This window comes from Tenrec ecaudatus, chromosome 17, assembly GCF_050624435.1.
Source record: "Tenrec ecaudatus isolate mTenEca1 chromosome 17, mTenEca1.hap1, whole genome shotgun sequence".
Classification (NCBI taxonomy): Eukaryota; Metazoa; Chordata; class Mammalia; order Afrosoricida; family Tenrecidae; genus Tenrec; species Tenrec ecaudatus.
In genome coordinates, this window is record NC_134546.1 from 2,495,330 (window position 1) to 2,523,321 (window position 27,992).

The 27,992-nt window shown below is 47.1% G+C and overlaps 1 protein-coding gene across 8 annotated transcripts in view; it reads left to right on the plus strand.

Moving 5' to 3' along the window:
- The window catches only part of CCDC85A (coiled-coil domain containing 85A), a 268,506-nt gene that overhangs the window by 10,306 nt on the left and 230,208 nt on the right, over window positions 1-27,992 (plus strand). Inside the window, exon 3 of one of the 8 annotated variants that reach the window (XM_075535863.1) lies at window positions 15,753-17,080. The exons of the other annotated variants lie outside the window; for them this stretch is intronic. Coding sequence (XP_075391978.1) covers window positions 15,753-15,859 — 107 coding nt within the window. The 3' untranslated portion in view covers window positions 15,860-17,080. Of the gene's footprint in view, window positions 1-15,752; window positions 17,081-27,992 lie in introns of those variants that run through there. 8 annotated transcript variants of the gene reach the window in all.

Genomic DNA, 27,992 nt, shown 5'->3' on the forward strand with positions numbered 1-27,992 from the left:
CCTCATGTGGTGGTGACCTCCCCAACCAGAAAATTATTTTCGTGGCTATTTCGTCACTATAATTTTGCTACTATTATGAATCGGACCACCCCAGTGAAAAGGTCGTTCAAACCCCAAAGGGGTCGCGAACCACAGGTTGAGAACCGCTGCTATAGAGTCTACAGCTGGGGATGGAGAGGGCTTTCCAGTCAAGGTAGACAGGGGCTGGATGGCCAGGTAGGGGGTAAGAGAGGGGGGAAAACATTGAGCCCCCCAAAAAACCATGGGTGCTTCTTCCTGCCTCAATTAGTTTTCAGGGATGAGTTATCAGTGAGCATTGAGAAGGGTGGGGGCAAGGGGACAGAGGAAGCCAAGGACTCCAGAGTCCCCCCAAGATGTCGGTGCCATCTGTGCACATGGAAGATGAACGTGGGACTGTTCAGGCGTTTCCATTGCTTTCCTTTATAAAAGCATTTAATTGGGGCTCTTACAACTCTCGTTATAACCAAACCATACATCAATTGTTCCGACATATTCGTACATACAGTCTTTTCTAGACATTTACTTTCCATTGAGCCCTCTTTTTTCCCCTCCCTCCTCCCCATCCCCAACACTCGTGGCCCCTTGATAGATTGTAGATTGTTAATTATTTTTAAATCTTACAAGGACTGCTGCCTCCCTTCCCCTCTGTTTTCTGTTGTTCTCCCCCCTGGATGGGGGTGTGTGGTTATGTGCCACTCATTGTGGTCAGTGCCCCCTTCCCTCCCCACCTCTCCCTCCCTTCCCCCTACTCGTCTGTTATTTCTATTCCCATTCCTGTGTTCCATGTGTTGTGAGTTTTATCTCTCGTCTATACCTATGTACATGTTCTTGTCTAGTACAGATGGGGAAGAGGCACTGGGGTCATGATGGGGGACGGTGGGGGGTGGTAGAGGGGGTGGGGGGTGAGGAGCCCTCAAGGGATCAGAGGTATATTGCGTGAGGTCTACTGAACCCTGATTGACTCACCCTCTTCTGTGACCCCTCTGTGGGGGATATTCCATTGTCCATAGATGGACTTTGAGTCTCCGCTCCAAGCCCCCCTCCTATCTCACCAATGTATTTTTGTTTGTTTGTTTGTTTACTGTTTGTTGTGAATCTTCTGATGCCCATTGCCCAGTCTCAATGACACCTCACGATCGCCCCGTGCTTCTTCCAGGTGGGCTTGTTGCTTCACTGTTGGATGGCCACTTGTTTACCTTCAAGCCTTAAGACCCCAGACGCTACACAGATGCTTCCCATTTCTAACTCGAGCATCTTCCGAGCTGAGTGGGGGCTCGCACTAGGAGAGCCACTTGTGAAATAGCGACAAAAAGAGTTCCGAATCCACGTGACAGCGCGCGTAGGAAAGAAGGGGTATTCGTCATGAAACAGTGACGGGAGGGGAGGCAGTTCTCTTCCGCCGCCTCGATGCCTATGTGTGCCGGTCCGCGTGCCCTATTTAAGCCTGGAGGAGCTTTGCCCCAGGGAAGATGGTTTCTTCCCATCGAAGGTGTTTCCCCAGTGTGTGGGGGACCATGGTGTGAACCTGTGACGAGGCGTATCATTATTTTTCTTTGCATTTAAAGTGCACTGAAGGATCTTCTCTATTCACTCAGAACCCACCCAGACCGCTTGCCAAGCTCCCCAGATGTATTTGGAGTGTGGAGAGACTCGCGTTCCAAGGGGTGGGTGGCTGACTTCCCTTCCACGTCTTTGCATGCTCCCAGCAAAGAGCCCTGGATCTCAGTGGTTCTCAGCAGGAGCGCCTCGCATCTCCTGGCGGAAGAGGCGTAATTCTCTGCGTCTTCTTCTGGAACCACTGTGAGCTTGAGAGCGGGGTACATACAAGGGTTCTTAGAAGAAAGACTAAGCCCCGCCATCCTTTTATGTTACCTGCGATTGAGGTACAGCTAAACTGTCTGGTTTTATACAAATGAGGGGTTTTGTTTGTTGTTTGTTTGTTTCCATTCAACAGCTCTTCAGATTTTGTGCTTCCTTTCAAAGCGCGCTGTTTCTGAAGTCAGCTCAGAGCAGTGGCAAAGGAGGCTGCCAATTTTAGCAGCGACACAAAGGGGTACCTTTTCAACACTGTACTCAGGATTTACCTGTTGGATTCCATTTCATCCTAAATCCTTTGCTCCTCATGCTGAAAATTGACTCCCGAGGCTTGGCCTCTAAGGCAGCCAGTGTTTTTTTAAGTGCAGATGGAATTGGAAAGGGTGAGCAAGGCGGGGATGCTTCTGTCTCAGCTGTTGGTGTTGGGGTGCAGGCTGAGAGAAGTCACTTCATCTGTCCTGTTGGGGCTTCTTGCCTGTCGCCTTTGCACCCGTGAATGGGCCGAGGAGAGGCTGTCCCAAAGGCTGTGGGTCTCCAGCTCTGTTCTCTAAGAGATGGAAGTCATTCAGAAAGACCCAGATTTCACGCTACTATAGTGAGATTTCCCATTGGCCACGCAGCCTGTCTTTAGGGAGTACTTCCTTAAAGGGAAGGTAGAGTTAATGACTTTACCACTTTCTGGGTAATTTTTAATGAGGTTAGGAATTAAATATAACAGTGTACTATTTGAAGGAAAGTGCGTATCTTTAATGAAAACAAACAAACAAACAAAAACCATTGAGGAGTTAGTGTTTCATGTATAAACCATTTTTCTCTCTCTAAAAAAAAGGTCCTTTTAGACCAGGTTTTTTTTTCTGCAGGGGCCTTTTGGATATTGATAACAGCATTCTCAGGGCATGCTGGTCAAACTTTTAATTAGCTCACCCCTTGTGTGATGGCTGGAACTGCGTCTCTTTGGGGAGGCATGTGATGTTATCTGGTATTGATGATTTCATGGGCTTTGGTGGGACGACTAGATGCCCCATACCCCTGTTTTAGTTAAAGAAGCCCTCTAGTTTAATCATGCATGCTTTAACTTACAAGGAATGCTTCGAGGTGCATTGCTCAAGCAATGCTGCGAATGCACTGACATACGTCTCTACGTAAGGAAGACGGTACATCGTGACTTATGCTTACCCTGACTCACATACATGTAATGAGCCAGGATACTGTCTTAAGGTTTAACCACCCTATTTTGTGAAAAACTCGACACAGTGCTCTAATTATTGGGTCTTCTTCAACTTTTCACATTCTTCAGGGACAGAGCTTCTGCAGAGAGTTGATTTGTAGTACATTTGCATTGTGTTTTTTTGTTGCATTTCATTTTATTAATTGGAAAATGAAGTGGCGCAAGAGATGTTTATGGAGCATTGGCCTGTAAACTTGGGCATTGGTGGTTTGCATTTATCCTGCTGTTAAAAATTAATTTCTGATATGGGTGACAAAACTTGCTTTTTCATATTTTTGAATACCCACCCTATTTGTTGGAATCATTGGCTTATGAAGAGACAGCAATGAGGAGCGAGGTCAATCCTAAATTGCAGACATTTCACGAGTCCCTCGGCTCAGGGCGGCTGTGAGACCTGTTGTAGAGGAGCGCGTGGATCTGCTTTTCACGAGCACCAAGCGGGTGGCAGCAAATGGGGAGTACTTCTGCCTCCTGACAGGTGCTGTGCAGCAGGAAGCAGAGGCAGAAAACAAGGGAGCTCCAACAAGTTCTCGGGAAAACAGAAGCAAAAGATCAGGGGATTTTTTTGGTGGACTTTTTGAAGCCTCTTCACCTAAATTGCAGAATTGCGTCCTGCCTGTGAATAGATACATTTCCTCTGCAGACGCATGCTCGCTCCCATGCACATCACTCTGAGGGATGGCTTGTGAGGAGAGGGTTGCTTCAATAAGCTGCGCATTAAGCATCTCTAGATCCTGATGCTCTTTCATTAACACACTCAGTGGATGAGGTAACGGATGGACTTGATGTCCAACAGTGACTCTGGACTGAAACCTTTGACTTAGTCTCCAACAGGAGGGCACCCCTGAATTTCACCCCTCTTCCCGCGTCTCCAGTGAGTAGCTGATGAAAAAACTAAAGGCAACACATGAAACTAACAAAAGATTCTCTAAAGCTGAGCAAAGTACCCAGAATGCATTTGCTTGTTTTAGGTGCTAGTTATTCTACACCTGTAAAGCGTTCCATTGATAAGTAGGGGAAAGGATGAGCAGCTGTTCTGGCTACGGTCCAGGTTTATGACTGGTCACAGTCAGTGACAGGCCACTGCTAGCTAAACTGTGTCCAGACTGACAGCCTCATCTGAGGACAGGGAGTCCACACCCCTGCTTCCATTACAATTCAGTGCTGGTATGAATCCATCGTAGGTGAGACTCTTCCCTTCCACAGCGAAGCTAAGGACTTCTGCTTCCAGGAACTAGTGGACAGATATGTAGCTCTAAAAGCAGACACATGTTGTGGTAATATTTTCCAGCCCAGGTCGTGGAATTGATAGGTGACTCAGGTCTTTGCAGCAACCTCTTTGGTGGTTGGTGACCTTCCAGGTAAAGACGACCCTGGTGATCAGAAAGCCTTAGTCCAGATGGAAAAAAATCATAAAAAATAGTTTGATTTTAATTCTAAAAATGCCTAATCCTAGGAAATGCCAAGGAATATGTAGGGAGGAACATTATTCTTTATTTTATTATTTATCATACTTATATCTCTTAAAAAGAAAAGAAAAAGGATTGCTTACATATCCGAGTGTGTTTGAACTCAGTTTACCTGAATAGATCGTGTCCACCTTCACAACAGCCTCAACATCATCTTAACCAATGAGAACTCACGTGAGACAATTATTCCCTTGGGTTAGATAAGGACCATTGGGAATGACCTTCTGCGGCTTGAGAGATGGAATGCCAGGGCTGTCCTGCGCCTTCCAGGAGCTTCTTACTGCTTGTTCTTTCGTGCAGGGAGTGAGGGGGCTTTCTCTAGAGGAGGAACTGCAGCCCGCTTCTCCCATCCTCTTCCTGTCTCGCGCGGTTTCTCAGGCTGAGCCCTGTGGACACTGGGCCCGATGCTGCCTTGTTTGGGGGAGCGGTCCTTTACTTTACGAGAGGTTTGGCGGTATCTGGCTGTGTGGCTAGCTGTGACTCATGGTGGCCTCACGTGTGCCACGGTGGAACCCCGTCCCGGGGTCCTGCTGGGTGCCCTCCCAGTGGGAGAAGTGCGTCAGGCCTTTGCTGTGGTGTCGCAAGGCTGATTGGAACAGCCACGCTTTAGATCACGAACCGATTGCAAACCACTGCTATCAACCAGGCCCTGGCCTCTTCCTGGTAGCAATTCCCTAATTCCCTGGAAGGACAACATGCCACTCCCTCCCCCAACTTGAGAACCAGCCATTATAAAGCAGTGGTTTTCAATCTGGCTGTGGGAGATTAAAATACTAGGGTAGCCCTGAAAAAAAATACCAGCGGGGTACGGATCCTGGATATATTTTAGAAATCTTAGGTGTATTGAATGAACAGCCCCGTTTGAAAGCTACTTCCCGAAAGGTGTGACAAGGAGCCCAGGTGGACTGGAGCAGCCCCAAGCGCTCAGCTGCTAACTCAGAAGCCCAGCCTTTCAGCAGAGCAAAGAATGGCATTCTGCTTCCACAAGGACTGCGCCCTAGAGACCTGCTGGGCAGCTCTGCTCTGTCTGATAGTGCAGTGTGCCCCCCACGGAGAGGGATGGACTTGATGAGAAGCCCGAGGGATAAGGAGGGACATTGAGCGAGGCAGTGCCGGGGGTTCTCAAGCCCCCACGCTTCCTTCACGCCTCCCCTCTGCAGCCCTCCAGGGAAGCCTGGGGAGAACTCACCCGGGTGGCTACTAAGAACATCCCTCCTCTTACCTCTTACCTTACTTTTTCTCTGCCAAGGGCCATTTGAATTGTTATAACATCATTCTCTTAAAACATTGTCTCGGACTGGGTTTTCAACTCCCGGAAACAGTTACCGGCTTGGGAGTCCGCGAGGGGTCCTGATGAGTCAGCTTTGCCTCCATGAAGGTCGGTTTGGTTGACGGGACCGGGATAGCACAGTAGCTATGTATTAGGCTGCTAAGCTCGAGGTCAGCAGTTCTGAAACCACCAGCAGCTCCGCGGGAGAAAGCTGAGGCCCGAGGAAGGAGTTACAGGAAGCCGGAAGCCCTCAGGGGCCATTCTACCCTCCTTTGCAGGGTGGCTGTGAGGCATCCACTGGAGGGCAGTGGGTTGGTTTCAGTTTTGGAATGCCGTGTCTGGCGCTGTTTCTCTTGGATGAGATGGGTGATGTTAGCTCGTATTGCTCATACAGTCGGCCCGCGGACTGACTGTTCTGCCAGCTCCTACTTAGAGGTCGGTTAAACATTGGAGTTGTTGGTAGTCAGGGGTGCTACCTTAGTGTGGGCACAGTCTGGCATCTGAGTGGTTTCCATTTTTTCTAACACTGTTGTAGCTTTAAACTCTTTACATCATGGACAATGCAGGACAAGGGTTTGTAACCCTTTTATGGAGGATGAGAAGGTGGGTGCTGTGCATGTAGATCATGCAAGGCCTGCGATGCAAATGAGCTTTCTCCTCTTCCTCCAACCCCCTCCCCAGGATGCTGCATTGCAAATATCCCACTCTATAGATTTTACCCTGAGATAAAATCAAGGGCTCCTTATTCTCTGTTGAGGTTACTAATGTGTAAACAAAAAATGCTGATAACACAAAATGGCCTTGTCTGGGAGTGGGGTGGGGTGGGGAGTGGAGGAGATAACTCGCGTGTTGTGTGGCAGAGCCCAGCAGGGTACCTCTAAAGTCAGGCTGTCTGTAAATTATATAGTAGTGTACTACAGCATGATTCATCGAGCTCATCAATCTTTTATTTTGCTTGAGAAAAAGTCTGAACATCACTTATGAATGGATTTGGACAATAGAAACTCAGTGTCTCGTGGGAACAAAATTTGAACAATTACTCTTTTGGATTCCCAGACCTGATCTGAATGGAGGTCTTCTGGGTCTATTTTCCATTGTGTGAACTGACAGGTGGGTAAAGAGCTAGATAATGGTTTTGTCCTTCCAGCTTCCATATGGTAATCCTATGTGCATTGCTAATTCTAATGGCTTTTCATAGGTTGGGAAAGTGGCTCACTCCCCTCATTAGAATTGTGATTAAAATCAGAGTGAATGACCTCCAAGTGTCCTTCTGTGAGTGGAGTGCTTGGGTTTTCATTCATGGCCCACACATTGGACTCTTAACCTCCAGGTTAGCAGTTTGAAACCACCAGCCTCTCTGTGGGAGAAAGATGAGGCTTTCTACTCTGATCAAGAGCCACAGTCTCAGAAACCCAGAGGCAGGTCTACCCTGTCCTATCAGGTCCCTAGAAGGCAGGTTGGCTTGGTGGCAGTGAGTGTGTGTGAGCCTCGCGAGGTCTCCAGTCATGCAGTTTAAGTCTTACCCATCCTTGAGCTAGTTGAGATATTCTTTTAATATTCTAAGAACTCAAAAATATTTGCTTCTTGGATGCTTTGGCATAACCAGGTTGCTCTTCATAGCTCTTTAATGCATAATATTTATAGTGAGTATTGTGCATATTAAAAATAGGTTATTTATTTTGAACTTGATTCTGGAAAGTGTTAAATGGGCTGATTTTCAAGAGTCCTGGGAAATTTGGGATTCAATATCAAGAGTAAACCATGGGGCTCTTGAGAATACAGACATGAAATCTTCGCTCTAATTTCTCCCAGCCTCTAATCTGTACGAGAGTGATGCTGAAGTTACTGCGGAGTCTCACACAAATTGCCTCCCCTTTTGAGAGCCACTCAAGTACTTCTCAGAGATGGCAGCTGCTCTTCCCGAGACCGAGCATCCCGAAGCAGCGGAGAGGCAGGCGAGGGTTGAGAAGAGGGGGATGGAAAAGCAACAGCAGGTCGCATTATCGTCTTGTAAGGCGATGCTGGCTTGCCTTGGCTAAGATGAAAGCGTTACCTACCCTTGAGTGAATCGTGTACAATTTTCACTTAGCAAAGAACTAGGCTCTGTGCTTGAATCACCGTGGGAAGGTACAGGAAGAGTCGACACTCAGTTTTGACCCTGATCAGAATCCAGACACATATTCACATCAGGACGCCTGCTGGCACAGTGTTTAAGCCCGGGGTGCAGTGTGAAAGGACAGTGATCTAAGCATAGCAGAGGATCCCTCCATTGGAGAGAGATGTGGTCATAGACTTCCTTTCGGTGAAGTCTGACAGCCTTGAAAACCCTAAGGGGAAGCAATGGACTGGGTCCCCCGCACCCCCGCCCCCGCCGCCCCCGCCGCTTCAGATCTTTAGTTATTTATGTTTTTGTAGACTTTTCTCTGAGACAGCACATGTGAGGGAGAAAGGATAGATTTGGTAACTGCTAAAAAAGGATAATTCAGTTATTTGTGCTTTATCCATCTCTCTCTCTCTCTTTCTGTGTGTGTGTGTGTGTGTGTGTGTGTATTTAGGATTGGCTTTATATGAGCTGCTGGTTGACCCCAATGTTTCCGAGGAGAGCTGCTCTCTATAGGATTTTCCAAGGCTGTGAACTTTCAGAATCCCCAGGTCTTTCTTCCAAGGCACCTCTGGGTGTATTTGATCTGACAACCTTCTGATTAGCACTTGAGTGCTCTTATCGTACCACCCAGGGAGCCCTAACAGAACATGCAGTGCATTGACGATAAAGATGTGGAATGGTGTCTAGCTTTACACCTGTAAGCATGGTGGGAGGGGGCGTCTGACCCACTCACGAGGGGAAGGAAAATGAAACTCATCAGAGCATGCCAGTTCCTACGAGGCAGAGGCCAGATATGCCCCCAACTTTCAACCTTCTTCACCCGTTCCGATGCCCAATGTCTCTCCCCCAGCACGCTCTGCTCCTCAGCTGGGTTGACAATCCACTGCAGTGACCACACTGAACTCATAGACAGCATTCACAATTAGGAAGGAAGCTAATAGGCTATATTTTGGGTTCATAAATGCTGACCTTCCCATCCTTTGGTCCCAGGCATGTTTTCTTGGCCATTCCTGGTCCTTAGCCATCAGGCCACTTGGCACTTGGATCTTTTCTTTTCCCAGACAAGTGTTACAAAACTCTTTTAGCACTGCTGATAAATGCCCACAGGGCACTCCACCTCACCAAAAGCTTCAGCTGAAGACCTTGGCTCTTGCTCAGTGGATCAGCAAACCTAGCTCCTTCAATTAAGAACCTGGAGGCACCCTAATCTGCAAACGAGGATCCTGCCCAAAGGGATTCAGTTTTCCGTGCTCCCTGGGTTTGGGAGGACCACTGTCTGTTGGCTGTTGCTCCTCTGCCTTCTCTGGCGTCAAAGCCTCCTGGATTGAGGAGATTGAATATGCAGGATTCCCAAGGCCCATGGGACATGTTCCATTCCTGACTCTTCTTTCTTGATGGTAATGGAATTCTCCCTTCTTGCGTCTGAGATGGATCATGTTACAGTGAGAGGAATGACAAAATTGACTAATCTTCATGATAGAGTTCCAAGTTTTCACCATCACAATGAGCATAGTTGCAGTTACTCACAACTGAGTCAATTCTGCCACCATTTCCCCTACATTCTCCTACCTATTAGAGAAAGGAAACACGCCCAGTCTGCATGGTCCCAGCCAGTCATTGGGTGGGAGTTTTGAAGACGGTGGATGCCAAGTAGGCCATGGCCCTGAAGCACCTCCCTCCCCTGTACTCTGAGACAATCCACATATAATTTGTACAGAACACTTGCTACGGCTGGCTCGTTAAGAGGGAGGGTGTTGTGATTAACTTATGATGACCAGGAACTTGGAGGGAGACTCTGATGCTAGTGGTGTTGGCTTTTCCAGTCATGTATATTTATGATGGAATGAAACTAATACTTTCATCTTCTGGTCTAGATTAAAAAGAAACAAAAAGGTCTCATTCCCCTCAATTACTGAGGGGGCTTTTGGCTTTTAGAGGGAATTTATAATCTGAGTCATGTGTTTCCTATTTCTCTGAATTGACCATAAGTTTGCTTCAAAAATGATAAGAAGTGTGACTTGTACTTGGAAGTAAAATATATGACTATCTCTAAGTAGAAAAATATAACCACTTGTTGTTGTTGTTGTTGTTGTTGGTGGTGGTGGTGGTGGTGTGTGTGTGTGTGTGTGTGTGTGTGTTTGGTGAGATATGTATATCTTGTTGCTATCAAGTCAATTCCAACTCATATTGACCCTCTAGGGCAGGGTAGAACTGCCCCTGTGAGTTTCTGAGAGTATAACTCTTTTGGGGAGTAGAAAACTTCATCTCTCTTCTGTGGAGGGGCTGGTAGTTTTGAGCCACTGACTTTGCCAGTTACATCCAAACTTGTAACCGTTATGCTACCAGGGCTCCATATATATATATATATATATATATATATATATATATATATATATATATATATATATATATATATATTATATATATATATATACATACATACATATGTTTATATATATTATTGGGCATATCTTATCTGTCACATAGGCTCTGAGTAGAAATTCACTGGGCTGTAACTGAATGCTACGCAACATATATATATTAGAGATCATGCAATATATGTTGCATTCAGTTACAGTCCAGTGAATTTCTACTCATAGCCCATGTGACTGATAAGATATGCCAAATAGGGTTCTAGTCTATTATCTTTAGGGGTAGTAATTACCAGGTTTCACTGTAGATCAATGAAACCTGTACTTGAATGTAGACTAGCTAAAACAAATGGAAGCAATGATTAACTAAAAGAGCTAAATAGAAAATTTCCAAAGGCAGGGTGTTAGTCTGGGTACTTTGGAGAAACAAATCCACAGAAATGCATGTATAAGAGAGAGTTTTATATAAAGGGTAAGTGCACATCAAGAAAATATCCCAACCCAGTGCTGCCCAAGCCCACAAGTCCAACATTAACACATTAACCCATATGCCCAACCCCAATCCACAAAGTCCTCCGCCATCTCACAAAACACACACAGTGATGCTGACTGTAGGAGGAAAGCCGAGTCAGTGAATGTGTAAGCATCTCAACACTGGCAGGGGTCTCCATGTGGCTGCTTCAGCACTCAGAGCTGCATCAGGGTAGGTTCATGTGGTTTCTCCTCAGGGATGTCTTGCAGGAAGTGAGTCTTGCCAGCTAAAGCAGGGAACTGGCTAAGGCAGCTGCACCCTGGTCCAACCATCAGACAGCAAGAGACCCGAGAACTAGAAAGGTGAGGCTCACTGAGCCATTTATCTCTCCTCCCTTCAATTAACCCCACATATGTTTATCGGCCAGGTCGGCACAACAAACTATCTTAGGCAATTTGAGAAGACAAAGGGTTATAATGAACTGTGAAAAGACCTGCAGTTATAGAGCTAAAAAAAGAAGAAAAAAAGAGAAAAGAAACATACTCACAATTTCATAAGCTGAAATAAATGAAGAAAAAATCCAATCCTGTGTTGTAGAACTGGATGCTTCTATGGGCAAAATACTGACCAATGCAGGAAACATTGAAGGATGATGGAAGGAATGCAGACCCAGTGCCCTACATTTAATTGGTTGCTATCGAACCATTGTAAAAGCTAGCACATACTCACTAACCGGCACCATGAAAGTAAGAGGTCCAAGTTGTACCAAACAGCAAAATACAAGCTTCCGAGATCTGACCGAATACCAACAGGAACGTCTCAACAACTTGATGTAGCACTGGCAGCGCTCACTAGTGAATGCCAAGGCATTTGGAACACAGGCCAACCGACCGGAGGAGATTCACATCTGTGCCCATTCCAAAGAAAGGTGGTCTCACAGAATATGGCAGTTACGAAACAATATCATTAATATTATATGCAAGTAGCATTTTTCTGACTGCAATGCCTAAGTGGTTGCAGGCTCCATGGGCAGGGAGCTTGCAGAAAGTCATGATGAATTCATGTATTCAGCAGAGGGTGTGGAATGGTGAGTATCATCACTGACATCAGAGGGATCTTGGCCGGAAGCAGAGACCATCAGAGCGATGTTTGCTTGTGATTTATTGACCATGCATGGGTATTCGGTTCTGCAGATTGTAATAAACTATGAATAACAATCCGAGGAATGGGAATTTCAGAACACTTCATTGTGCTCATGCCAAAGGCCAAGGAGCAGTTGTACAAGCAGAACAAGGGACCACTTTGTGGTTTAAGTTGAGGAGCTGGGGGGCAGTTTTATAAACAGAACAAGGGACTAAATTGAGGAGAGGCTGGTGTCAGTGATTCACCTTTCATCATACTGACTCCATCTGAATGTTAAGGAAAATTATGAGAAGCTTGACTAGACGAAGAAAAACCAAGCATTCAGGATGGGAGGAAGGCTCATTAAGAACCCTCGATATGCAGATGACATGACCTTGCTTGCTGATAGAGAGGAGGACTTGAGGCATTTGCTGATGAAAGAAAAAGGAAGAAAGAAACTTAAACTTCTGCATGGACCATGATTCAGTGTTAGGAAGCCCCAGTCCTTGCAGCTGGACCAATCGACAGCAGCGTGATAAATGGAGCCAAGGTTCAAGTGGTTAAGGATTTCATCTTACTGGGATCTGAAATCAATGCTCATGAACTCAGAAGTCAAGACGTCAGACAGTGTGTGGCCTTGAGCACATCTACTGCTGAAGACCCCTTTAAGTGTTACGTCCCAAGATGCCACTTGGAGGGCGAAGGGGCTCCTGTCCCAAGCCCGGTGCTTTCTGCTGCTTCCCATGCATGCCAAAGCTGGACAAGGAATAAGGAAGACTGGAGAAGAACTGATGCACTGGAATTGTGATGTTGCTGGAGACTGATGAAAGACCAACAAGCCCATCTGTCTTGCAGGAAGTACAACCAGAATGCTCCTTGAAAGTGAGGATGTTGGGACTTCATCCTGTACTTTGGACGTGTTGTCAGAAAGGACCAGTCCCTGGGAAATCGCATCATGCTTGGTTCAATAGAGGGTCGACGAACAGAAGGGAAGACCTCACCGAGATGGGTGGACACGGTAGCTTCAGTAATGGCCTCCAACACAGCAGCACCGATGAGGATGGCACATGGAGTTTTGGACAGGTTTCGCGCTGTTGTGCTTTGCGTCTCTGTGAGTGGGAACCAAGGCAGGGGCACCTACCGGCAACATCAGCTCTGCACCCATTAGGTGAGTTCTCATTGCTGCGCTTTGCAAATAGCGGTGCTCAGCCTGTGCACCTCTAGGGTGGAATCAAGTAGATGCAGAATCAGTGATCCTCTATGACAGGGCACAGTTGAACACCCCTCTGTTGTTTCCTGAGGCGTCCTGGTGGGTTATGCATCGGGCTTTGTTCCTCAAGGTCAGCAGTTGAAATCACTCTGTCACTCCATGGGAGAAAGATGAGGCTTTCTGCTCCCATCAAGGATTACAGCCTCACACACAACCAAGCAGGCAGGCATCCAAGTAGCACACCAGCCTGTGTGCGCCAAACATGCCAACAATAGAAGCCAAGTACGATGAAGGGAAAAGTATCAGTTGCTAAATTGTGAACACCCAATTTGTCGAAGGCTACAGAGGACAGTGGGAGCCCCTCATTTATCTGCAGAGTATCTAGTCAGACTGAGTCGCTGGCAGATCCCCTCTGCCCATAGGCCAGGGACTCGCACAGCCTTACTGACAGACAGGGACTATTGTAACCTTGCTTTCGGTGGATCAAATTACGATATAACATGATAGTTGGCCAGTTGACCTCCCTTTTGACCCGACTTAAATTTGCTCTAGGCTTAAATATTTCTAGTTTGCTCCACGACAGAAAGTTCTTCTCTGGCTTTTAAAATATTGATGGTGTTTTTTTCTTTCTTGCGCTTGATTTTTCTTATCTATATTATTACCTTTTTCTTTCTGCTCCGTTTTGGTTTTTATTCTTCATTGCTAGGTTTCCCACTTTATGAAACACAGACGGAATGGACGAATAGAGACAATAACCCATGCAATGGTCTGTGGTGACAGGGGGTGGGGAGCGTGCCGGGATGGGGCAGCAATCGATGAATACAGGAGGCAGGAGGGAGCACTGGAACAGATTGTTCTATATAAAACTCGTTTTCAAAGTGACTTAAAAATGGAAGTGTATTTTTATGTCAAGAAAACTACAATTAAAAAAAAAAGACTCCAATGTTGATCACTGGCCTACATGGGTGAAGCAGGAGGAGTTTTGCTTGGGGGCATAGGGTTTCTGTCTCAGGTGCTATGGATATCAGTGATGATTGCCTAACGGTATAACCAAGAGCACGGAAATAGATAGGTAGAAAGTGTTGAGTTGGAGTATGTTTTGTTGTGGATATTTTTGCCACATTAAAAAAAGTTCCACTGATAATGAGTACAATGAAGAAGAAAAGGATGTGCTGAAATTGATCATCATACTGATTGGACACCTTTTCTCGATACGATTGAACTATTGAGTTGTATGATGATGTGGAAGACGTGCCGAGAAACTGGAAAAAAGAGAAAAGACGGCCTTCTCAGAAGCCCACAGGGCTCTTCTCCGCCCTGCCCTGCCGGGCTGCCCGGGGTCAGCGAGACCCGACCGCGGGGAGGGAGCGCCGTGAGGCCCAGGCTGTGGCTTTTCAGAAGCCCACTTGCTACATCTTTCTTCTTAGGAGCAGCCGGTGGGTCTGCGGCTTTTGTAGCAGGGCACCGCTGGCCCTGGGGCTGCCAGGACTCCTCCTCTGTGCGGGTGTTCACCTATGTATGTGTGCGTACATGTACACTATCCTGCGTGTGCTTATTCATGCATGCATGTGCGCATACATGTACACTACCCTTCATGTGCGTATTCATGCATGTATGTGTGCGTACACGCACACTATCCTGCACATGCGTATTCATGCATGTATGTGTGCGTACATGTACACTATCCTGCGTGTGCGTATTCATGTATGTATGTGTGCGTATATGTACACTATCCTGTGTGTGTATTCATGTATGTATGTATGTGTGCATACATGTACACTATCCTGCGTGTGCGTATTCATGTATGTATGTGTGCGTGCATGTACACTATCCTGCGTGCGTGTACTCATGTATGTATGTGTGCGTATATGTACACTATCCTGTGTGTGTGTATTCACGTATGTATGTGTGGGTGCATACACAGTATCCTCTGTATGTGTATTCATGCATGTATGTGTGCGTACATGTACACTATCCTCCTATGTGTGTAATAATTATTTATTGTTTTATTATTAGTTCAGTTAATTGAGAATATATGCTTATGTAATTACCAAAGAATATGCAACAATATCATTGAACTCAATATAGGAAGACAGCATTGTAGAATTTAGAGCTCTAAAAGCACTCTTACGTTTTATCCATTTCAATCCTCCATTTTCTGGATGAGATGACTGACTTGCGGATAAGGTCAGTGATTGTCCAAGGTCAATCGCCAGTTCGTTGGAGGAACAGGGCCACCCAGACCGAAGTCTGTGGCAGGAAATCATTTTCAGAAAGGACACTTTTAATCCTCCAGATGCTAAGGCCGTTTGAGTTTGGGGAATACTGGGATAGGGAACTACTCTATGCCCATTCCTATGGGAAATCCCCCCAATCGCAGACTTGCAATGATGAGGGTGGGGAACGAAGTCAGTCGGGAGACTGTGGCTTTGAGAAGTCTGGTAGGTGGGCTCCCATCCTCGGACACAGCCAGATGGGGAGCATGCAAATGCATGCTTCGTTGATGGAGTACTCTCGGCTTTGTAGCCGGGAGTCCAGCTACCTTCCCAGTCCTGCCCTGCCCTCCCACAAGAACTCCCCACCACTGAGCCATCTCCCTTCCAGATGAGCATTCTTAAGAAACATGAACTGACCTCAGTCCTGTCCTCGCACCCCATTTGTATTCACAGCCCACATGCTGGCGTCTGGAGAGGCGTCAGCCGCTGGACTACACGGAGCAGAAGGAAGGAGACCAGGAGCAAAGGGATCAGCCAGATGGCAGCGCCAACTGCTCTGAAGGAGCCGTATTTTTAATAACTCAGCTTACTGCAAACAAAACTCATTAGGCCAGTTATTCTGATTTGTGCTACTATAGACAGGAGTAGGATACACACACTTTGCACTTTGGAGGGCACTTAAAAGGACAGAATATCCGAGTTGCAGATTTTTGTTCATGGCCGTCGGGTCTGTTGGACCACTCTTGAGAATTCAAATTAACCTGCTCATTAATTCAGGGTCTCTTCTGTTTCCCTAGACAGCTAGTCCCAATTTACCCATCCACCCAAACAGGCCAATCAGACCTGGCGAGGCAGGTCATTAGGCATAGCCGCAGAGGATGGATTTAGACAGGATTAATGGCAAAAAGAGGGAAGGAAAATAGCAGATCTGATTTCCTCGACAGAGGCGGTTAGTTGAGAGACTGGTTTGTGAGGGTGACGGTGACGCGTGGGGGACTTCCAGAGAGGCTGCTGGGCGGCGTGTTGCAATGGGCTGGCCTCATCCCGAGCACGGTGGCAGCTCAGGCATCCATCCAGAGCGAGGCTGCCTCTGCTTATGCTGCCACAGGATCAGGGCTGGGGGCTGTCTGGCCGAATTTAGCTGCTTATGTCACATGTGAGGACACTTTTGAAGAGGGTACACTTAGACTTATGATCAATTAGAGCCTTGGAAATAGACATTAGCCAGGTGGCTTTGCATAAATAGCTCTCTCAGTGTAGGAACTTGCATGAGGAGAGAGTTGGAATCTGCTTTTCAGAATCAGAGGAAGATTGGACTTGGAAATGGCTTATTGGCTTATTTTAAGTCTCCCTTTATCCCTGGCATGAAGACCAATTCTTCATCCCTTCTTACCCGAAAGCTAGGGACCAGGTGGGTTTTATGCTTGACTTCTTTGGCTTATTTTTCTGTTGCATTCCCAGAACCACCTACTCTGGAGTTTCTGGGCCTAGCGCATAAATTCACCTGTAAGAGAAACATTATTTTTACCCTCTACATAAGAGGCAGTCTTTTAAAAAAGAGAGCTTGCGTGCCTGATGTGATTATACCTATTCACAAAGGCTATCTCAATTGTTTTTACATTGATGGGGTGGGTGTGTGTTATCTACTTACATGTTAAAGTAATACGTTGATTCTCATCCTTATCCGCTGTCCAAGCTTCATTTAGTCTTTTAAAACAATAATAAACATTGTTGTCTAAAAATGATATATTGTAGCTATATTTATCTGAAGAGTGAATAAAGATTACATTGATTTAAAATGTCCACTTGATTTGCATTTTTCAGGAACCTAACCTGTTGCATGGCGCGGACTCAGGAAATGCTCTTACTCTGCTGGAGAAAGCTAATTAAGTTCTCATTGTATCTGTTTCTTAAGTTGGTATACAGTGACCGGTGGGTGAAAGATCATTGTTCCAAAGGCAGTTACAGTCTAGGAAGCCCACAGGGGTCTCTGAGTCAGCATTGATGCGCTGCCACTGAGTTTGGTTTTCTTCTTGGGAGCTCCTAGTGGATCCAAATCATTGACCTGCTGGTGAGCAGTTGACATCCTAACCAAGATGCTGTGACGCCCATTGAGCTGAGAATCGATGCACTGCCATTGAGTTCTATGCCAGCTCGCCCGACTCCATAGCACAGTAGAAATGGCTGCCAAGCTGTACAGAGGCAGGCGGTCACATCTTCCTTCCTTAACATGGTTTGGTTCTCAGGTGAGCGCTTTGACCACTGCACCATCAGGGATCCTGTACCTGTATCCTCAGTCCTCTTGCTGCTGCACCTGCGCCCTGTAGGGACCTTGTGAGGATTTGCAGCACTCTGACGATATCAGACCAGACCCCATCTTCCTTGAAGTGCTCGCCTTGATGAACCTGAATAATTCATGGGTGAACCGGGGCTTAAGGAGACTTCCCTAGGGATGACATCGGTTAGACCCCGTGTTAGGCCTGGCTGACTAGCGAAACACATTCAGTGACACTCACATGTATATGTGTAAGAGAGAGCTTTATATCCAGAGCTAATTCTACATCAAGCAAACACCCCCGTCCAGTCCAGATCAAGTCCTGAAGTCCCATGCTAGTCCATAAGTCCCTCTTCAGACTCACGCCGCCACATGCAATGATGCCCAATGCAGGAGCATCACTGGCCTGCGGGTGAAAAGTCTTGTGGGTCCAATGGCGGTGGTGGCATCACAGGGCTCTGGAAGCTCCCAGTGTGGCTGTTCAACAGGAAGGTGAAGGCAGAGAGAGAGAGAGGGAGGGAGTTCCCAGGATCCTCCTTATGAGAAGGCCACGCCCACCAGGAGACATCATCAGGCTGTGACCTGTTTGACAGGCTAGACTCCACCTCTACATTCTCTTTATCAAGTTGACATGAAGTTATGTAGTACTATGGACCCTTTTAAAAGGGAGGCTTTTAGAAAGTTGAGGCTTTCTACTCCTCTAAAGAGTTGAAGTGTCAGAAACCCGAAGGGGCCGGCCCTCTCCGTCTTGCAGGGGCGCGGTGTGTTGGAATCTGCACGATGACAGGAGAGTCTTTGGGCAGTCTGTGGGTGTTATGGACTGACCAGTAGGAAACAGATGGCCTGGGTGGGGAAAGTGGTTAAGAGTTTCACTCCAGCTGAAAGGTGGGTGGTTTGCACCTCTCCAGTCACCTCAGAGGAGACTCCTGGTGATCTGCTTTTGAAAGATCCTGCCCTTGAAGACTCCTTGGAACTCCTCTGTTCCACACACAGGGGTCACCTAGAGGTGAAATAAACTTGCCATCAGCTAACAGCTGGATTGACTGTGTCCAAGTTCACATTTCCCCATTATTACTTGCTGAATGGAGCTCTGGAAGACCAGGGTGCAGGATCTCACTTTATTCTTTTTTGAATAAAAAAGATTCATACTAAAGTTGAATCCTTGGTTTATTTCCTGGATTTTGGAGCAGAATAAGTCCGAATAAGGTGGTAACACCCTGTTTCTCTTATTTTTTCCCCCTGATGTACCCTGACCAGATTTACCCAAGTGAAAGGCAGTCTCTCCCTTCTTAGGCACTCACACCACATTGCTCACAGCCGTCACTGGACCTACTGGGTGGCCAGGCTCTCCAGTGCAGTTGAGAAGGGAGCGAACACTGAAGGGTGGGGCAGGATCTACAGTCATTTCATTTAAACCACTGCCTCGGGCGATCGGGGAACCGTGCAATCTAAATATTGGCAGAGCTAATAGAGATGTATGACGACAAATGAACGACTAACTAATCCGAGTGTCTCTGAGACAAACGGCATAGAGACACAAGCACAGGTGATGACCGGAGATGGTGGGAGGTGGTGAAGAAGTCCTGTTGGGGGTGGGGAGGGGGAGGGAAAAAGGGGGGAAGAGGTAGGAAACCAGATTTGTCCCCCCTTGTACTTGCTTTGTCCAGGTTTCTTCAGTGTTGGATGATAACGAACTGATTGTATCCCATGTATGAATAAAACAAGGCAAGATGAAACCCACTGCTATTCAGTTAGGAGTCCTGACGGCACAGTGGTTGCATGTTGGGCTATGATGTGCAAGGTCAGCAGTTTGAAACCACCAGCAACTCCAAGGGAGAAAGACGGGGCCTTCTACTCCCGTGAACAGTTTCAGTCGCAGAGACTTGCAGGGGGCCAGTCTGCACTGCCCTCGAAGGACGGTCGCTGTGAGTCAGTCTTGACTGGAGGGCAGTGAGCTGGCCTTCAGTTAGTTCTCTAGGACAAACTTGAACTGCCCCGTGGGATGTCCAAGGCTGTACCACTGCTCAGAAGCAGACTGCCTCGTCTTCCATCTGCAGAGCAGCTCGGGGGTTGGAAACACTGACTTTTCAGTTAGCAGCTGAGTGTGCAGTTCCCTGCGTCCCGTCACCAGGCTTCCTTGAACGTGTGGATGTTCTCATTCACCCACTAGCTACCACATCTTCCACGTGAATGTGATGAAACCTTAATCAGTGTTCCCCACAGTGGGGTGGGGCTGCCATTCTCTGGGGTCGCTGGAATGATCTAGTGGGCTAGTGAGACTGCAAAAGCAGATGTCTGCACTTGCACTTGGCTGCACTTGCACTTGGAGTAGGGGCTGTAGCAAGACATTTTTAATTGCCACGGGACCCTGAGTAATTGTTTTTAAAGGGGGCAGTAGGTCAAATGCATTTGGGAACCGGTGGTTTAGAAGCTAAGTGAGCTAGAACGCTTGCACTGCCCACGGGAGGAGGTCAGTCACAAGGAAGGTGGAAAGTATGGCGCCAGCTGCAGAACGAGCAATCAGTGCTATGGGTGACCTGGAGCCTGGGACGTGGTTCATGGCTGCCGTGTGAGGAATGACTTTGCAAAGGAGGCATGTTGGGGTGGCTGGGTTTGGGAAGACAGGACGGGTGAGGCTATGGTGAGAGGGAGAGGTGGACACGAGCAAAAGGTGTCCCAGGAACGCAGGGATGAGCGGCCTGTGCTGAGGTCCTTGTCCCTTGATGACAGACTTGTGGAAAGTGGGCGTGTGGGCCACACCCTGCCGCCAGCGGCCCTTGGGTGGAGTCTGACTCATGAGTGCTGTAAGGTTTTCGAGGGCTAGTTACTTAGAAGGAGATCGCCACACCTTTCTTCCAGGTGCAGCTCCTTGTGCACTCCCAGCCTTGGGGCTAGCGCCTGAGAGTTTGAACACCTTTGGGTCACACTTAACACCCTACATAACCCGCTTCCTGAGCGAGCATGACCCAAAGGTGTTCGTGATAGCTCTATCACTGTCTCCTGCTGGGAGCAATGTGAAGGTTTGTGAGTAAATCAAGTGGGCCTCATACGCTAGTTCCTTAGTGTATGTGTGCATTACACACACACACACACACACACACGTCTTCCTATCCATTTTTTAAATGTTTGTTGGAAATTTAGCTCCGTTTGGTTCTAGTCGTTTCTGTTCTTTATTCCTGCACAGCGGAGCTATGAGGCTGTACAGCAATCAGTGCCGAAAGCTTGATGCCCGGGGCGAGGCCGTCAGCAGAGCCTCCTGCACACATTTCATTGCGCTTTTCCTAGTGAGGGTGAGGCTGAGTCACTGGTCTCTGCAGAGGGGGTGTTTTTGACGAGAACAAATCTATCTCTTGACTAACGTCAGCGTCAGCAATGGAGATGTCAGGAGGTTTGGGGGGAAATGTGCCTATGTGTACGGATGGCAGGAATATATTAGGTGAAAGTCAATCCAAGTTCCAGTTCTGTTGAAATGCTCCAGGGAGAACATTTGCCTAGGAGCTCGCTGACACTTTGGCTGATGGAGTGTAGTGGAAATGAGCAGAACCTGGCTTTGGAGCTGCCTGCACTTTCACCCTTTCCACGTCAGTCTTCTGCTTCCCTTGCCCTCCGTGTGCGCCCCAGGCCCCGGGTCGCTCAGTGTGCCTTGTCTCCGCTCAGCTGCGGTGATTGGCTTGTTACAACAGCATCAGATTGAGTTTATTGATAGTCCTGAGCCTTTATTTTTGAGAGGTAGAAGTCTGAAATGGTGCAAATTGGCAGTCTCCACCCCCCTTTTCCTGTTCAATTTTTTCTAGCTGTCCCTTATTTGTGATGTCATCATGGATTTAGGAGAAACAAAATAGCATTTCTTTTAAAGGAGACCACGTTTCCTCCAGCCTCTACCTGTTGTTGCTCATGTTCTGGAGATTTTTAAGATCTTTATAGAACATAATAAGCAGTCCTTGAGAAATGTGGCTTATGGCTCATACTTGAATCTGCCAACACTGAGCTGTTTCCTGCTTGTCTGTCCTTTTGCTTTCTCCTCAGGGGACCACTTAGCCAGCATTTATGCTTTTATGTCCAATTAGCTAAATGTGGCCTTTATTGGGACACCAGTGGGGTTCCACTCGGGAAAGTTGAGTTTTAAGTTTGAGGATTCTTTAGTAGCATGTCCAATCTTGGACTAGACATTCTTATAGGAAATACACTTGTGAAGAATTTACTGTCCACGGTGCAGGAGTCCTGGTGGGAAAGTGAGTTGCTGGCCCTCAGGTTCGTGGCTGAACCTACCCATGGCTCCACTGGAGAAGGAGATCATCAGGTGACAAAGTCTTGGAAACCCGAAGGGGCAGTTTGTTCACGCAGAAAGGACTCATCTTCACTCGAAGATCACGTTGTCTTCTGGGCTCCTCCTTGCCAGGCATAGGCTTTGCCAGGATGCTTTGTGATTCACAGAAAGGACAGTAGGGGAGGGTTAGCAGAGAACCTGGAATCCCCGTGGCGAATGTTGCCACAACACGGTTACTTTCTTTCCCACAGCCCTGAGCCTTGGAATCCCCGGCTAATGTAAATGAGGAAGAATCTAGTGTAGCAGAAGGAATTTTAGGGCAATGTATCGAATGCATACTGCTGTGTGTGTGTGTGTGTGTGTGTGTGTGTGTGTGAAGCGATGACCGATGTTTTGAGCCCAGCTGGACTCAAAGAGGAGCCTGAGTGGCCTAGTTGAGCTTCTTACTGCAAGATCCGTTACGTTCCTGGCTTGGGGCACCTGGGTTCTTGCTCCACAGCGCTCAAAGAATTCATGTGGCAGAAGAGTTTATGTAATCCCAGTGAGTGTTATGAAGGAAAGGGCAGTTTCAGGTATTGCAGTCTCAAAAGGTACTCACTGTTTCAGGTGTTGTTGTTGCACACGTCCCAGAAAGAGCGTGCACCTTTTGAGACAGTAATACCAGTTCCAGAAATAGCAGGCATACATCACAACTTGTGAACAGTCTGGGATGATGGGCGAGCAGAGCCATTCCAACGCTGTGGCAGTGTTGCTGCGTCCCATGGAGTCAGTTCGGACTCAGCGACTCTGTGCCCAACAGAGTGCAGCTCTGTCCTATCCCCTCGCCCTCCTCTCTACACTGCCATGTTAGAGCTCGCCATTGCAGTCTCGTTGTCCATCAACCTGTGGGTCATGACCCCTTTGGGGGTCGAGCAACCCTTTACAGGGGGCTCCGATTCACAAAAGTAGCAGCAATGAAAATAATGTTATGGCTGGGGGTCACCACCACATGAGGACATGTATGAAAGGGTCTCAGCCTGAGGAAGGCTGAGGACTGCTGCCCTAGAGGGTCTTCCTCTGCTTCACCAGGCACGAGGTCCTTTTCCGGGAACTGGTCTTCCTTGATGACCTATGCGACGTTTGTGGGATGACATCTTGCCAGTCTTAATTGTAAAGATGTTCAGGCTGCATGTCTTCCCCAACAGGTGGGTCTTCTGGCAGTCCATGATGTTTTCAGTATTCTTCACCAACATCACAATTCGAATGCATCACATTTCCTGTGGTCGCCTTCATTCATTATTCATCGTTTATATCCTGGGGTGGGGGAGGTGGGTAGCCAATCGAAATACCATAGCTGGGTCAGGTGTATCTTAGTCCTTGAAGTGACTCTTTGCTTATTAACACTTGGAAGAGGTCTGGGCAGCACATGGTCCTGTGTTGAGTATAGTCGCAGGTTTGAGTTTGCATGCCGAGTACCAATCAAATTCTTTAACATTCCATCTTGATACAATAATTTCTTTGATAGCTCACTAGTGTAGATGGCCCTGGTGCCACGATTCCACAGAAAGTAAATAGAATGCTGAATTGTTTAATGTAACCTACTTGAAGATAAACATTCTTGCTGGAGTCTCATGTGGCTTCCTTTCTCTGCTCCTTAAAACAAAAATTAAACAGATCAACACAACAAAACCCTAGTCACAACAAGATCAGTTTAGGCCTAGGTGATATTTGAGAAGAATCACAGAAATGCAATAAGAGCCCTCTCCTTGTTGTTTATTTATTTTTTCTGTTGAGAACTCCATGTTGACTAGTATGTAAAACCTCTTGCTGACTAATTTAGATGAGAAGGGCCTTTTGGGGTTGCTGTTCATTTAATATTTTTATTGGGCAAATGTAGAGTCTATAGTAGGCGATATCTAATGAACCAGCAGCACCAATTTGTCCCCATCAGACACAGAAAGCTGAGGAGTTTGTCCTTCCTGTCCTAGAGATATCACGGTTAGACTCAGGAAGCTAAACAAGGTCATGCCAAATACAGTGTGCTTTCTACCAGACCAACCAGCTGTGGAATGGTGATCGGTCCCTCCATTCATGTATGTATTTATCAGTAATCGAGGGGCTCTTTGTTTTTAAAAGTGGTTTATTTTAGCACATTATATCAGTTACTGGCCTCTAATTGAGCTACTACTGTTGGATGTCAGGCTCTGGGCACCCACTTTATTCCAGGATTGAGCCTTTGCTCTGTAGGCCGCTTACAGGATGTTTAAGTGTCAAAGTGATCTAAAATTGACTCTCTGGCCTGTATTCACATGTGGTATCCCTGACCCGGGATGATTCACATGGGTCAGAGCTCCTTGGACCTGCCTAGAGTCTGTAAGGGGCTTCAAGTTCCCTGCATGGTCTTTCCACTGCATCCACTGCCTCTGCAGCTTGGAGCCCTCTTGACAGGGTGCTTCAGTGACCCACGAGCAAGTGTTCCAGCAGATCAAGTCCCAACCACCTGGCCATTCAGGGCCCGGCCTCTGAGGCCAGGCCATGCCGCTCCATTGTACTCTCAGTTACAGGAGTCCCCAGCCCAAGAAACGGGGAGATGGTGACTTCAATAGGCTAAGTGTCAGGTAAGTTACAGCTGCCTTATTTTAACATCATCGAAGGGGGCTGGCTTGTTCCCCCTTGCTGTGGTCTACATTACTGCTCAGCACCGGCACCACTGCTGATTTCTGTGACTGGTAGTCCCCGAGGGGGTGTGGGGTGGGGAATCATTGCTCTTCCTTGGCATTTTCCAAGTTAGATCAACTAAATTCTAGTGAGCGTTGGTCCCTTGTCAGCTTTCACAATGATAAATCCAAGTGTTGCATTTGGGGACAAGAGTGGGAAGCAACATGAACTCACACAGCACCCCCCTTTTAGAAAACGTGCATGATTTATATTTCGGGGAGGTAATCCACTGAGGTGCAAGTCCTGCTCATTTTGGTCATATCCTGTAATTTTATCTGCAGAATATATCTTCTTCCTCATTCCCTTATTTCCTTTTCTTGCATATGCAGTTTCTCCTGCATAAGGAGAATATGGGCCAAGTCACTTATGTGGTTATTATTTACAATCCTGTGGCGTTACCTCTATTACTGTAAACAATGAGGTCTTGTTTAGTGGTGGTGCACTGCAAGGAATGTTAAAGTAAGCCTATCAGAAACTGAAATTTTTGTCTTTATTGATCCCAAACTCTCTTCTTCCAATGAAGGTATTGCATTTCTCCAGGTTGGATGGTTCTACTCAGTGGGAATAGGCTCTTCCTTGTCCATCATCCCAGACTGTTAACACTCTGCGATATATAGATTCTCTTACACATTCCTTGTATCTGTCTTCTGTCCTCACCTTTATAATCTTAACACAGACCTATAAGTATCTCACTTGGGAACTCAGTAGCTCCCTCCTGAGGGGCTCCCAGTGCCTATAATCATTGCCCACTGCATACAAACTCAAGCTCCTTTATACACAGGGCAGGGGATCCTACAAAATCTAGACCCAGCCAATCTCCTTGGTCAAATGGCTTCCGCCCCTGCCAGCCCATCCTCGTCTTGCACCATCTGGGTGTAACTAGCCACCTGCTTCCCAGCATTCGCCAGATTAACAAAAAACAAGTATTTAGAAAAGAAAACATGACGTTCTGTTGACGCCCATTCACGGAGACTCCGTGTGTGCCAGAGGGTTAACTGGCTGGCTTTTCAAAGATGCCCCCACGGCATCTTTTGGTGGACTGGAAACACACCCCTTTTGAGTGGCAGCCAACCATGCCCACTGTCTGCACCACCCAGGGCCACAACTGGGTCGCTGTGGCCAAGCCCACACTAGGAACCTCCATTGGTGTTCTGTCTGTCCTCTTACCCATTCTGCGCCCAGTGCCTCATCTCTGGTTTCTGTAGCAGCTTCTATGGCTTTTTAACACCCCCTATCTTCCCAATTCTACATCAGATTCTTTGAGGGCAGAAAGGACCCACATATTAAATGCCTAACAAAAAAGGACTCTTAGTAAATATTTATGGAATGACTGATGGATTGAAGCCACCAGTGAGCCATTCCACAATTCCTCTTGCTGAAGAACAGGTTTCAGAGAGTAGCTATAATGGGAGACAGGCCCCTACTTCAGGGAAACGCATCGTTCTCGCGCTAAAGGAAACATAGATACCTGTTTTAGAGGAGAGCTGTGAGATGTCTTTACCGAAGACTGGTGCCTGCACCTTCCTTATGGACTGTGTGTCAGGAAAGAGAAGCGTATTCAATCCAGTCTTCATTCGTCATTGTCCACCTTTAGGTGGAGCGGCACATGTGACAGTTCCCCAGCGAGAAGCCAGGCTTCACACACACACATACACACACACACACACACACACACACACACACACACACACACACACACACACACACACACCTATCCCATGGAGCCTGCAGTAGCCGGAGGGATGTAAGCTCTGGACCCTGGTCAGCTCTGTTGGTCTTCCCCTCCTGTTTTCTCTCTGCATGGCCGGGGAGGTGGGATTGGGGGCGGGGTGTGTAAAGTCTACTTATTTGTCAAAGGCTGGTAGCAGATAACAGTGGCAGTCCATACCTTTGAAGAATCTTGACTCCTTCCAGAGTTTCTGAGTGGCACTTGAGTGCTTGGTATGAACCCACAGTTTAGCAGTTCGAATCCCACCCATAGGTGCTTCTGAAAGAACAGAGACAAGAGGGGGTGGGGCGCTCTGCAGTGCAGCTTTACTGTGATGCAGATGGGTTGTCATGATTTTCCTTCCTTTTTCCAGAGGAGGAATCATAGTGCACTGGGTTTTATATTTTAAATCATAGTGCACTGGGTTTTATATTTTAAATCATAGTGCACTGGGTTTTATATTTTAAAATCATAGTGCACTGGGTTTTATATTTTAAATCATAGTGCACGGGGTTTTATAGTAAGATAGCCACCTCCTCACTTCCTTTGTTATTTCATCTCAGTGGTTTAGAAGCTAATAAATCTCATGCTAATAGTCAATTATCGTTAACTATGTGCAGAGACAATACAACACGACAGGATTCCGGAAAGGAGATATGAAGAGCTATCAACGGAATCTACAGGGCTGGGTTCGGGCTCTTCACTCTCTGTCAACTCGGGCAGCTTTCAGACGTCACTTTGGTCACCATCACTTACGGAAGAAGAACTGAGCTCTCGCATGAGCTTTGAGTGTACCTAGACTGCCAACCTCGTGGCTCAGGCTTGGGTTCGTGCTGCCAACCATCATCGTGTGTGGTCAGCATCTCTGGTCCATCGTCTGTATTGTATGCTTTTCAACCTGGGCCTCCAGGTGGGGAGTCATCAGTCATGATCCGACGTCTTGTTTTAGGATGAATTTAGATTAGGCTATATGAAGGAGCGGGTTCTTGGTGTCCCCAAAGAGCTCTTCTAGGAATGGTTTTGTTGCAGGTGAGGGGAGAAGAGAGAGACGGCTGTTTTTTGCGTGAATATCCAGACTCTAGGATCGAAGCCAAGCAGAGATTGAGCGGCCTCTTAAACTTTTTATAGTACGCTCTCTAGGGACCCCTTGCAAAGAGCCTAATGCACTTTTCACATCATAAAGAGTATTTATTTCGAGAATACAAAAAAGTTGCTGTTGAAGTGATTTTCTTTTCTCTCTTCTCTCAACTCAGACTTAGAGGGAGCAAATTCTAATCACTGAAAATAGAGCAACCAAAAATAGTCTCTTCTCGTAAATATGACCTGGTTGGTTATAGATGGCCCGGCCTTGTTAGGGCATCTCCAGTAGTGATTGGAATTCTGGCAGAGGGACTAATTCAGCAGCAGGATAGGCCAGCTGGATGAAAGGCTAAAATGTGGCACCAGACATGTCCACATTGAGCTGGCAGTCATTGAGACCAGGCTCAGTTCATAGTAGAGGGTGGCCTTGAACCCAAGCCCAAGCTACACCAGGAAACAGCGCCGTAGGGAAAACACTGACAGCAGTGTACGTCACATCTTGTTAGCAGAATGGTCAATGAGACCGCATGGGGTTTGACTCCTGGCTTCTCCACTTGTTCCTCACATGGTGTTATATGACCTCTCTGCCCGTCCGTTTTCTTATTTGTAAAACGAGGGTGGAATAGCTCCTGCTTCACTTGTTGTCGTTAGGTGCTTTGAGTCGAT